Source organism: Aulonocara sp. 'chitande type north' Nkhata Bay, linkage group LG23, assembly GCF_057382095.1.
Source record: "Aulonocara sp. 'chitande type north' Nkhata Bay isolate Kocher_YH1m ecotype deep benthic linkage group LG23, A_spYH_male_GT1.1, whole genome shotgun sequence".
Lineage (NCBI taxonomy): Eukaryota > Metazoa > Chordata > Actinopteri > Cichliformes > Cichlidae > Aulonocara > Aulonocara sp. 'chitande type north' Nkhata Bay.
In genome coordinates, this window is record NC_141365.1 from 23,504,186 (window position 1) to 23,516,574 (window position 12,389).

Sequence of the window (12,389 nt, forward strand, 5' to 3'; positions counted from 1 at the left end):
ATGAACTTCACTTCCAAACACATCACTTTCTTTAGTCACGTATATGCATGATTGGCATCACATTGATATAAAAATAAAACACAGTCTTCTGCATAAACCTGTTATGAAAAAAAAAGCACAGAAATAAATAAATTACTAATGACCTAATTAGTAGACCTAAATTAACTGCTGACCTTTGCGGTAACTGATATGTACAGTTTCCCATTACAGTGGTTACATATGAACACAGCTGTAGACGTTCTGTCTTATAGCTTTAACCGATGTACAAACTAAATAAACAAGGATTCAGTTGAGATAATGTTTATCCATCACATTTACTGAATGATGACAGTGCCTGATGTCAAAACAGATTTTTCTCCCTGCCCTTGATAAATGCTCTGAAAACAAACCAATCAACCAAACCCGAATTACAAATTAAAATAAACATCTTTTTCAAAATGTTTAAACACGAGAAGTGCTACTGTTCACCGAACGTCTGAAACATCACAAGACCTTAATTAGGTGAAAACTGCGTGCAAATTCTTTGACGACAATGTCTTGAACCTTGGCCTTTCAGAGGCTCCCCCAGCCTCGTGTTGACCGCGTGATGCAAAGCACCCTAAGACGATGAGAGAGAGAGAAAAAAAAAAAAACTGACAAAGGCGGTTGACATATTCTAGGCTCAGCCTCTTGCATTACTTCCCTACAAATCCTAAGACAGAACATTTGTTTCACTCCCTTGACTTAATGCTTGTAACTCCAAACCTTCCCCCAAAATCTGCTCCATATTAGCTTGATGCTACAGACGATCAAAGAACAGCATGTGATGCATTAAGGTGCATTTCATTAGGACAACACAGCATCAACAAAAGAAACAAGGCACACTCCATTCCAGCTGTAGAAAAGTTCAGTGGGATGGTATCTGGAGGAAACATTATGCAACCAGTGCTTTTACAGGCTTGTGTGCCACATGAATGAGTGCAATCATTTCCAAGTTCTTGGCTTAAAGCAACAAGCGTAATGGGACCAGACTGAGTGCAGAGTGCGTAGAGAGAAAACAAAGACACACTCGGTCATGCTCACCAAACTTTACCCGGTACCATACAACTTTATAACTTTTTCTCTCTTTGCACCCCTCCACACACACACACACACACACACACACACACACACACACACTACGCCGCTTTGTCTTGCAGACTTGTGTGCAGTTTTACTCCAAACATGGCTTCCCACTGTGTTTTGACCCAGGCCAGCAGACCCTGGAGGAGCTCGCCACTCTCTGAGCGCACACACCACGTCCTCTCCTGTTTCACAGTCTGCAGGAAACACACACGGGAAAGTATGAAAATTAAAGCAGTTAATCACATGCGAGTTAAACTTGGCAGGGCCACAATCTATAACATGCTGCTGCACAAACAGAAGGAGAACGGCAGCAGAACTTTGTTATCAGATCTGATGTTGTCAAAGTAGCAAACATTAGAAAACAGCACTGCATTTTAGCCACTTACTGAACAGCAGTATGGTTAATTCACCGGTACGTACTCTGTTGGTAACAATAAACATCAAACACAATGAGATTGTGTTCATCTTCAGTGAAAGTCTTGTGCGTGATATGGTCGTCACAAAATACTGGGATGGATGATATCTGTGGCATTTAATAAGTCCTCCACATAGACTTAAATGTATAATGGTTCTTTTTTATGCTTTTCTACGATTAATATTTATTTATCTCCACATCCCTACACTTACACTGAGTGTAATTAGTTTATAAATAATAATAATAAAAAACAAATAAGGGCAAAGACTAAAGTAAGCACATGAACAATTAAACAGTGACTGATGTTTTTTACAGGTATTTTTACCACTATAGTAAAAAATAAATAAATAAAGATTTCAATTTTCACATGTAGTAATTAAACTTTGGTGGCCTTTTATGTAACACAGATACAACTCTGATTAAAGTCAGAAACTGCATAAAAAAAGTTGGTTAAGTGGTGGGTTGCAAAGTGGCTTGCAGTGGTAATAGGCTACATAATAGATCCTGATATTTCGGGATTTAAAAATCTGATATATTGCCCAATGGTTGTTTTTCTTAAACAAACAAACAAACAAACAAACAAAACACATCCATCACGCCGCTTTGCCTTACTGACTTGTGTGCAGTTCTACTCTGAACATGACCTTCAACGACCTTTCTCCCATCTCTTTTTTAATTTTTAAAATTCAATAATGTTGAAGTCCAGGCTCTGGGGAAGCCAATCCATGACAAAATCTCCAACACCACTGACTGCAATGCAGCTCAAACCATGACAGAGCCTCCAACATGTTACACAGATGCCTGCAGACACTCACTGTTTTACTTCTCTCCAGACCACTTCAGGAAATACTGATGATGATTTGAACAAAAAGCGTAAAATTTGCATCCATCACTTCATCAGACCCGTTGCCACTGATGTTCGGTCTAGTTCTTGTGTACTTTGGCGTACGTCGGACTTCTCTCCCCATTTCCCTTCCTTACAAACTGCTACTTCATAGACGTCTTTAACAAATTACAAGACAGTTTACAGCTCATTGGAAGCAAAATATAAGGAAACAAAGGTTGGCCCAGGATTTCTGCACAGTACTTTATGTCAAACCCCAATTTGACATAAAGTACCTGAGGGAACCTTCCAGATCCCTCAGGTCATCTGGATCCGGTCTTTTATCAGTTCCCAGAGTCAGAACCAGACACGGAGAAGCTGCATTCAGCTTTTATGCTCCTTATATCTGGAACAAACTCCCAGAAAGCCTCAGATCAGCTGAAACACTCAGTTTATTTAAATCCAGGTTGAAGACTCACCTGTTCTCAGCTGCATTTGAATAAAGCACCAAATCCACACTTTTAAGCTTAAATTTCAAAACTTACATTTAACTACTGATTTTATCTACTGTTCTGATTTTATCTGTTTTGATTTTATATACTGTTTTGTTTGTTTGTTAATTAGTTTGTTTGTTTTCTTGTTTTAATCAATTTTAAATCGTGCTTTTTATTTGTTTTTGTTTCTAATGTCTCTGTAAAGCACTTTGAATCACCTTGTTGTTGAATTGTGCTATACAAATAAACTTGCCTTGCCTTGCCTTTAATGTAAACTGAGTGATAACATCTACCTGTTTAAGTATATCTTTACTTTATCTCCATGTCCAATGAAAATTAATTTCCATTGCTTCTACATACTGCTGTAAGAGTTTCAACTTTGCCTCATAATCACTGACACAACCGCAGATTGCAGGTCTCATTTGTGCAGCATGAAAATATTTCTTAAGGTCTGGCAATGCCATATCTCATTTATGTTTTCCTAGCTGTTTTCAGATTTGATTCTCAGCCTTTGACCAGCCCGTATGAACTTGGAGAAAACTTTATCCCCGGTTCTAAATCCCACAACGTTTTCTGACTTTATATTTCACTGTTGGAACACAACAAAATTTTTCCACAGTCAGACAGGCCTGCCAAAGTACCCGAAACAGACAGACACACACACCCACACATGCGATCACAAGATTAAATCAATACTAACTTTGCAATTGTAGTTGATAATAAAGACGAAGGAATGACACAAACATCCCCAACCGCCACGGCCAATTTAAAACCTCGAAATACTTCATATGCAAATACGCGACTGTTTTTGTAAGTCATTTTTGTTACCTATTTGTTGCTTTATCAGCCTGTTATTATTATACAGTTTAGGATCTGCCAAAACACCAACGAGCCATTCATTTGTTTCCCTGAATCTGTATGCGAGTTTCATATGAGGAAAAACTAAATGTATGCCAGAACATGTTCCTGTGAACTACAATTTCTGCCAAGATACATAACTAATAGAGTGGTATTACATTCATTACTGCTTTCTACCAAAGAGTGTTTGCATTTTCTCATGCCTAATTATTCCTCATCTCCCCGGTGTTTTTAATCAGCTGCATGCAAAAGAAACAAAAAAGGAAGCTTGTCTGGAATCAAACCAAAGATATATTTAGTCTTCATTTCTGTGTAGTTTTGAGTGGCAGCTGTCTTCATGACAAGAAGCAGAAGCACATAAAGTTACTATAAGACTTTCTCATGACATTTCTGGGCTTTGTTTAAACTTCTGAGATCACACGCACCTCATCGTAAAGCTTTATATCCATCCTGCACTGGTCCACAGGCCACAGGAGAACTGAGCTCACACAGCTGATTGGCAGAGTTTCTAACACAGTGACGCTCCCGCTGCACGGTTCTTTGTTTTCATTCGCCGACGGGCTGTTTTTCCTCCACTGGTGATCCTCTCTGAGCAGATAGAGGGTTTCTCTAGTCGCCAGAACCGTCAACGGCATCCAGATATCCTCTGAAAGAAAGCCAGAAAAGTTTCACGTTTTTTAAATAACTCCAAAAGTGCCATTATAACATATTCACACAGAGCTAAATCATATCTTAAGTCATCTCAGGTCATTCTATAAAGAACTGCAGTATTTTCTCCCTCGAGCAAGAGCAACACATTTAAACTTTACTGTTTTGAGCTTTGAGATTTTAACCTCTGATCTTGTCATATAAGCTGCCTTTAGAGGTCACTGATGTTAAAAGCTTTACAAAGTACTTTTGAACTACAAAGAAAAGTTATGGTGTTACATTTCATGCCAGAAAGCTGCATCTTCTGTGGGACACATGGAGGAAGAAAAAAAAAAAAAACAGAGAGAAGTCAGATCCAGACATGTTAAAATTATAGTACTTGAAATTCCAGAGACCTACACAGCTCTGTGCAGCCTGCAGCTACCCCTGCTTTAAATGTGCCTGCTTTAGCAGAGCCAGTTAGGAGTCCTGCAGGGTCAGTATCTACCAAACTCACGCCAAAGCAGTCACCTGCCATCGCTGAGTAAAAACAAAAGATGTCTGCCTCATTTAAGGGCACAGGTTTGATTGTCGATAGGCATCTCACGTCAGCTACTCCCCACGGGTGTGGGGGTTGGGGGGGTTTGAGGTGGGGGGCTCTTCCTGCCATAATCTACTTTTATCTTCAAGGAAATAAAACCTTGTTGCCATTTCATTTGTAATTCTCCCCTTTAGCACATTATCCTGGCATTTATTCCTGCAGTAATTCTGGGGGTGCAGAAGTAGCGTCAGGGATTTAATTGGGCCAAGATTCCTTACTTCTGGCTAAAACCAACAGTTAGGATTTAGCTTTTTCTCCAGCTTGTAAACTAAATTACCTCAATACAAAAACCTCACGACAAACAACACTAACATAAAGAGATACACTCACCAGCCACTTTATTAGATAAACCTGTTCAACTCCTCATTAACACAAACATCTAATCAGCCAATCACATGGCAGCAACTGAGTGTATTTAACCATGAAGAAATGGTCAAGACGGCCGCCGCAGTTCAAACTGAGCAGAACTGTCAGATCACCTTTTTCAGCAGAATGGTCAAAAGGTGATTTAAGTGACTTTGAACGTGTCTTGGTTCTTGGTGCCAGACAGGCTGGTCTGAGTATTTCAGAAACTTCTGCTCTGCTGGGATTTTCCCATACAACCGTGTCTAAGGTTTACAGAGAATGGTCTGAAAAAGAGAAAATGCCTAGTGAGCAGCAGTTCTGTGGGTGAAAGCGCCTTGTTAATGCCAGAGGAGAATAGCCAAACTGTTTCAAGCTGCTAGGAAGGCAATAGTAACTCGAATAACTACTACTTGTTACAACCAACGTATGCAGAAGAGCATACCTTGAAGCAGATGGGCTAAAGCAGCAGAAGACCACACCCATTATGGTCTCCTGCTCCTGAAGACCATAATGGGTGTGGTCTCCTGCCATCAGCTAGAACAGGAAACTGAGGCAACAATTCGCAGACTCACCAAAATTGGTCAATTCAACACTGGAAAAATGTTGCCTGGTTTGATGAGTATCGATTTCTACAGCGATACTGAAATGGTAGGGTGAGAATTTGGAGTAAGCATGCACGGAATCGTCCTGCCTCGTATCGACTATTCAGGCTCGTGGTGGTGTGGAGGATATTTTCTTGGTACACTTTGACCACCTAGTACCAAATGAAGATTGTTAAAACACCTTACCCTGCCTGAGTATTGTTGCTGACCATGTCCATCCCTTTATGACCACAGTGTACCATCTTCTGATGGCTGCTTCCAGCAGGATAACACACCATGAAACCTCAAACTGGTTTCTTTAACATGACAATGAATTCGCTCTACTCAAATGGTCAGTCACCAGATCTCAATACGATCGAGCACCTTTTGGATGTGTTGGCAGTGAGAGAATGTTCCCTGGAACACTCTCTCACAGTCTGTTCTCTAAAACCTAAAAGAGGAATTATGGATTTGATCAACTGGTCTCTGAATGCAATTGACACCCCTTCTCAACGAGAAGTCTGGGCTCGGGTGAGCCTGACTGCTGAAGATATCTACCTATTCGGAACCATGATAACAGGGTTCCTGCTGATCGGAGCTGGCTTGGCCCTGGCTTATCGAAGAATTAAGGAAGCGGAACCGGCTGTTCAAACCCCCACAAGGCTGCCCGCTGGGATTGAAATGATGGGACGAGGCGTGAGTTTCTCAAAACGGGCTCATTGAGTGCAGCATGGAGAAGATCTTGGAGAACGCACGGCTGCTGTGAATACTCAGAACAAGACCTCTGAGTGAAAAACTGGATTACCGGTACATTTGGAGGGGCTCGCTCGAATAACACCTTTGAGCGCAAATTGGATCAAATCTTGGGGAAGCGCATTGCGGTCGTGAGTTCTCAGGACCTGCTCTTTGAGCAAAAAGAATGACAACATCATGGAACGTAAGTTTGGATAATATCATAGAAAGCTCACGGCTCTCCAACGGGAGATTGAGAGACCAGTGTTGGACTGTTAGAGCAGCTTAGAAATTCATATGACCTGTTCGCACTAAAGTAAAAAGCACCATCACTTCATGCGGATACCCTCTCGGTGCCAGCTGCGGTCGCAAGGCTGGAGCCGATCAAAAATACCCTGATAACGACTGTGTTTAGTCTGTTCCTTCCCATTCCATGCAAGACCACCTGGGTTGGCTGGAAGACTGTTTACTTAGCCTAGCAGGGCGAAGGACACTGTCTCAGCTGAACTGTGGACACGCACACACATACATATACACTGATATGCACACACTCATCCCCCCTCCCTTTCCAAACGCCTTCGACGCTTATTCCCTTTCAATGCTGACGGTGGATCAAGGAGACCAGCGCATGCAGGCCGGGATGTACTGTCTAAATCGGCTGTCTCTCACCCCTTTACCCACCCCTGTTGCTTGTAATGTGTTTCTTTGCTGTATTAAGATTTTTTCATGTGCTATGTGCAGAGGTGTTTTTTTTCTGTTCTCAAACTGATCTCCCTGTTGGAGCTCAGTCTGGGGGGAGTTATTTTTTTCTCCTCATCTTTCCTCGTGTGGTGCATTTTCCATTGTTATACCTCTCTGACCTGTCTTCCCCATGTGATGTTTTGTGTCATGTATGAATGGTCGGAGGGTAAGATGGCGCCGCCATTGCGTGCAATAGGTCGGCAGCCTTATGAAATTTCCCCTTGTGGGACTAATAAAGGTATATCAAAATCAAATCAAATCAAATCAAACTGTCTAAAGCTATCATGTCAATATGGGCCAAAATCTCTGAGGAATTTTCCAGCTTGTTGAATCTATGCCATGATGAGTTAAAGCAGCGCTGAAGATAAAGGAGGGTCTAACTAGGTACTAGCAAGGTACCGTTATCTAGTGATAACTGATAGAAATCTAACAAAAAAAAGAAACAAACAGAAAAATAGAGTAATAAAAACTCAAGTCAGCAAAAAAACAACAACTTATGAACAAGTGGATGTGTCACCTTGTAGGACAAAAGCCAGAACATAGAAGAACTGCAGCTGTCCGTCCTCCACATCTGCCTGGATGTCTTCGCACACTAAAGGCCTGACAGATCAGACAAAGTCCAGTGTTAACATGACATACAAACACAAACAAAAATCTCCTTCAGTTAAAGATACAATGGCATAAACACCGATTTGTATAAAATAACAGGGCGGTTTGGAGCCTTGTGGCTGATAGGTGTGAGATTGAAGGGCTTCAACATCCCAGCGTAAAGTTTACAGTGACTCTGAAGCAAAGGGGATAATTAACATAATGACAGCTGACAGGAGTAGTGTTGTGCAAACACTGGAAGTGAGACTGTGGTTTGCTGCCTCAGAACACATGAAGGTTTGTTTGTATTTTTTGATTTTGTGTTGTGAAGCCTGGAGGAAAAATGACAAATTGGGAGATTTAAGGCCTTATTGTGTTGGCACCTGAATGAATTTGCTAATCTACTTAACAGGCACTTAACAGGCTTGGTTTCTGTCACTGTCAATGTATTTTTTTAAGCTAAAGAGAAAAGAAAGTATTTATTTATGTTCTCTAACTTGGGAAAAAAAAAAATTCTTCCAGGATGTCTAAACTGCCTCATATACTTACACAGTTTGTGTGTATGATTGAAAAGTTGGATTATTCACAGCACGTGTTTTTTTTTTTGCAGGTTTATGGGAGGTTTTTTTTTGTTTTGCATGTTTCTTCCCTGAAATCATACTTTCATGAGCTAAACCACATTCCTTTTCAGTGAGCACCCAGGAAAAGCGTCTATCTTCTGAGTGAGAAAGGAAAACATACAAATAAAGGTGCAGAAACACTACTGGCACTGTTAACAAACTACACGGGGGACATGCATGCTCTAGGACTTGCAGAGCAAAACACATGTTACAAATTAAGATGTGGTTTACCAGCTAATTTAGTGGAGCCATTTTACAAAATGGAGTCTAAAAAAAGCTGATTGTAATCAACTAAAGATGTGTCAGAAATGTGCATTAGAACTTCTACTGCCGTAACTCCCTTTAACCTACACGGCCCAACCACATACAAATGTGCATAACACTATTCAGACCACATCTTTCAGCATCTACGCAAATAAAATCAAAGACGCCTGCTGTTTTCTCACTGCATCCAGCGGGTCCTCCCTCAGCAAAAGTAGGCGTGCAGATGCAGTGTGGGTGCGTACCAGAGATGGTGCTCAGGGGTGAGCCTTGTGGTGGAGATCGACTTCAGCTTGCTCTCTGATTTGTGAGCCATCTCACGCACAACTCCTGAAGAAACAGCAAGAAAACAGTTAGTAGTGGTCAAAGAATTACCCGTGAATATTCCCTCTCACCCAGGTTTTTACTAGAGTTGGCTTGCATGATTCACTGTTAATTATTTTATGCTGCATCTCGGTGAGCTCCCTCAGTTCATCCTACCTGAAACAAGCCATTTTAGCACTTCTCCCTTTAACTCTTTAGCCCCCGAAAGCCTCCTAAGAGTAACCCTTGAAGCTCTTTTATGAACAGTTGTTTCAGTTATTTCAGACCTCCTCATAGAACAGAATTACTGGGTGTGCCTGAGAAGATAGTGAGGGTGGTCTCTGCCTATGCAGCCATCCTTGGATAAGTCCACATGCTATTCCAACAGTCATCAAACCACATGTTTATTGTTATATACTGAGGTGTTAAAACTTGTCATTAAGGGTACAGGGGCAGGTTGCCAAATATCATCTTTATGTGGGAAAGTTAAAACCTTTCAATAGTTCTGCATTTGTTCAGGTATTTGAATATGCAGAGCTTAGGCAGAGGGGTATGCAACCTACGCAAATGTGGTTATATGCGGTGTTCCAAAAAAAACCCCAAAGCATGTAGCTTAGTATCGATGATGCGATGCATGGGTACATGCTTATTGGTTGGAAGGCAACAGGATGAAAAGAACGGATGAAAGGGAGTTCACCATGAATGGGAGAAGCATGAAAAAACACCAAAGATTACAAAAAAATTGCATGAGAAGCATCAAGAGTGGCCGCAGTCATTTCATTGTTTTTAGCATTCAGTTTCACTTCATTTCAAATGTATTTAAATAGAAACAAACAACAACAGTCACCTCAAGGTGCTTTATCTTGGGAAGTAAAGACCCTACAAAACAGAGAAAACCCCCAACAATCAGATGAACCTTGCGAGGAAGCACTTTGCGACAGTGTGAAGGAGAAACTCCTCTTTACCAGGAAGAAACCTACGGCAGAACCAGGGTCAGGGAGGGGCGGCCATTTGTGTGCTCCCTCTGTGACTGACCAACAAAAGTACAAACTGAGGTTTTTTCAGCATTCTGAATATGTAATCTGTTAAGATTTGGGTTTATATTTGTGGAAATTTTTAAGATGTCAATTTTCATTGTGGGATATGATGCATTAGGGTCATTTTAGGTGACATTTGCAAAATAATTCCAGAGGTGGAAGAGCTCTAGTATTCCAAAAGAAACCACAGAATTTCTGAGATGAAACTTCCACATATAAAGCGTGTCACTCAGTGTCCATCGATCTATCGCAGAGTTCATCATTAATGGACAATCCAGGCCCCAGTTGCCTAGATAATCCTCTAATTTATTGATAAGTCAATATTGACAGTATCCTTTGTTCGCACTGGTAGTTGCTTCATTTGGTTATCTTAAGTTTCAGGAGGTGTATTTGTCATTTGTCTGACATGTTCCATTTAGCACATTAAGGAATATCCAACCACCAAAAATTCAAAAATGGTTCCTATACTCAAAAAATGTAATGAAGGTTGAATGAAGATTAAGAGTCTGAAACCTCAACCTTCCCAATCAAAAATCTATTAGTTCACCGCTGAAATTTACTTAAAATTTCTTAGATTCCTTCTGAACATGACATGTGACCATTTCAGCAGTTTACAGCTGGCTGGTTTACAGCTTGTTGAATCAGCTGAGAGGGTAGCACTCCTCTGTTCTCACTTTCCTGAGGCATTTTAGATGAAGTTGACAGATTTGGGGGTTTAGGAACATTTAACAGGAGAAAGCAATCAGGTGAAAGGATACAAATATTACTTCTAAACTTGTAAACGTGTACTATCCTAGAAATGTCACACCCAAACTTTCATGGAAAGAAGTCTAAAGACAAAAGTGGAACCCAAGCCGAAACTTCTTCTGGTAACTGTCATAAGGTGCAGGTGTTAAATATCAGCACCATTGAATCAGTGGTTGAGAAAATGCTGGGAACACAATCTGCCGGGTCACGCCAACAGTTGTGAATTGTGGCGTATCATTGAGTGTGACTACAACAAAGGGAAGAAATGATAACTGGGGTCAAGTTTGAATAGATGAGATTTCAAAGATTTAAAGAGACACTGAGGAGGAGACAGAAAGAAAGGACAAGGCTCAGTTACAGCCGAAGGAACATAAAATGAGGGCAAAACATGCTTTCCTTTATTAAAAATGTGAAAATCAGAAAAAAAAAGTCTTATCTAATTTTCACCTATGTTACAAAATGACACCGTATCCCCAAAAGTTCATCGACAGTTTGGTTCCTTAATTTAATAAAATGATTCTAAAAATATACACCAGCTTCTAAAAGGTGTGTATCAATCTATAATGTTTGATGTAATGAAATGTTTATTCATACTGACATTTCAGTAACCATGAAGAAAGATTTAGGGTTCAGAAACCAGTCGTGACATTGGCCACACACACAGTTTTTACATTCCTGATAAATTTCAAAGTTAAACAATCATTTTGAACTAATCAGTGCTTATAAACACATAATTCACCTCTCAGGATTAAGTGCCACAAAATTAGATCAGCATTTTATTTTTTGTTCTCATATATTTGTAACCACTACCTTTTTTTTAAATCCAAAAGTTAGTGGTTACCACTTTGCACGAGAACCCATTTTCATTTCTTAAAAAAAATTAAAAAAAAAATAAGAAAAGAAAAATCATATTTTGTCATTAAATCTAATTGTCGAATTGTTTAAAATCTTGTGGTTTATCAAACTCCGTTGCCTTTGGATAAAAAAGGTAAGGTTCTTGCCCCGCTTTGTGTCACGTGTCTGATGTTTTTCAAGACTGTGCATAGTTTTATTCATATTCATTTATTTTAATAATTTCCTTAAAAAAAAGTTTCAAAATATTTTGGACAAAACTGACAGATTGCTCAGTTGCTTTCACGAAAATCTGCACTGGCCCCGGGTCAAAGTTTCCCCACACTCCTGGCAGTGTTTAGCATGTCTGAGGGGAAGCAGTGAGCGTTAAGACTAACAACGAGATTAAATAACGTGTTAACGTGGACAGTTTAGCAAGGTGCCATCCAAGACCGCAATCAGGAGTAAGTAAAGGTGACAAGCAGAGCGTGTTAAGAACCAAATCTGAAACAAACAGACTTTCACTAGAGCTCTGCTCTGTGTCAATATTGCTGTGTGGCTGCTTCCAACAACAACACCCCTGATCATTTTCACATGATATCAAATACCAAACCACTGTCTGATACGTTAGACACCCGGGACAGGAAATGGGTAAAGATTTGATTTTCTAATTCCAGTTTC

General features: G+C 40.2%; 1 protein-coding gene across 2 annotated transcripts in view; it reads right to left on the bottom strand.

Annotated features, from left to right (window-relative positions):
* Window positions 1-11: 11 nt before the first annotated feature.
* Window positions 12-12,389, bottom strand: part of stk11ip (serine/threonine kinase 11 interacting protein) — a 39,596-nt gene continuing 27,218 nt past the window's right edge. For both annotated transcript variants that reach the window (XM_086283866.1, XM_086283865.1), the window contains exons 23-26: window positions 9,036-9,120; window positions 7,839-7,921; window positions 4,120-4,340; window positions 12-1,298 (exon numbers count right to left, since the gene is read on the bottom strand). In XM_086283866.1, the coding sequence (XP_086139992.1) occupies window positions 1,158-1,298; window positions 4,120-4,340; window positions 7,839-7,921; window positions 9,036-9,120 (530 nt within the window). In that variant the 3' untranslated portion in view covers window positions 12-1,157. The remainder of the gene's footprint in view (window positions 1,299-4,119; window positions 4,341-7,838; window positions 7,922-9,035; window positions 9,121-12,389) is intronic.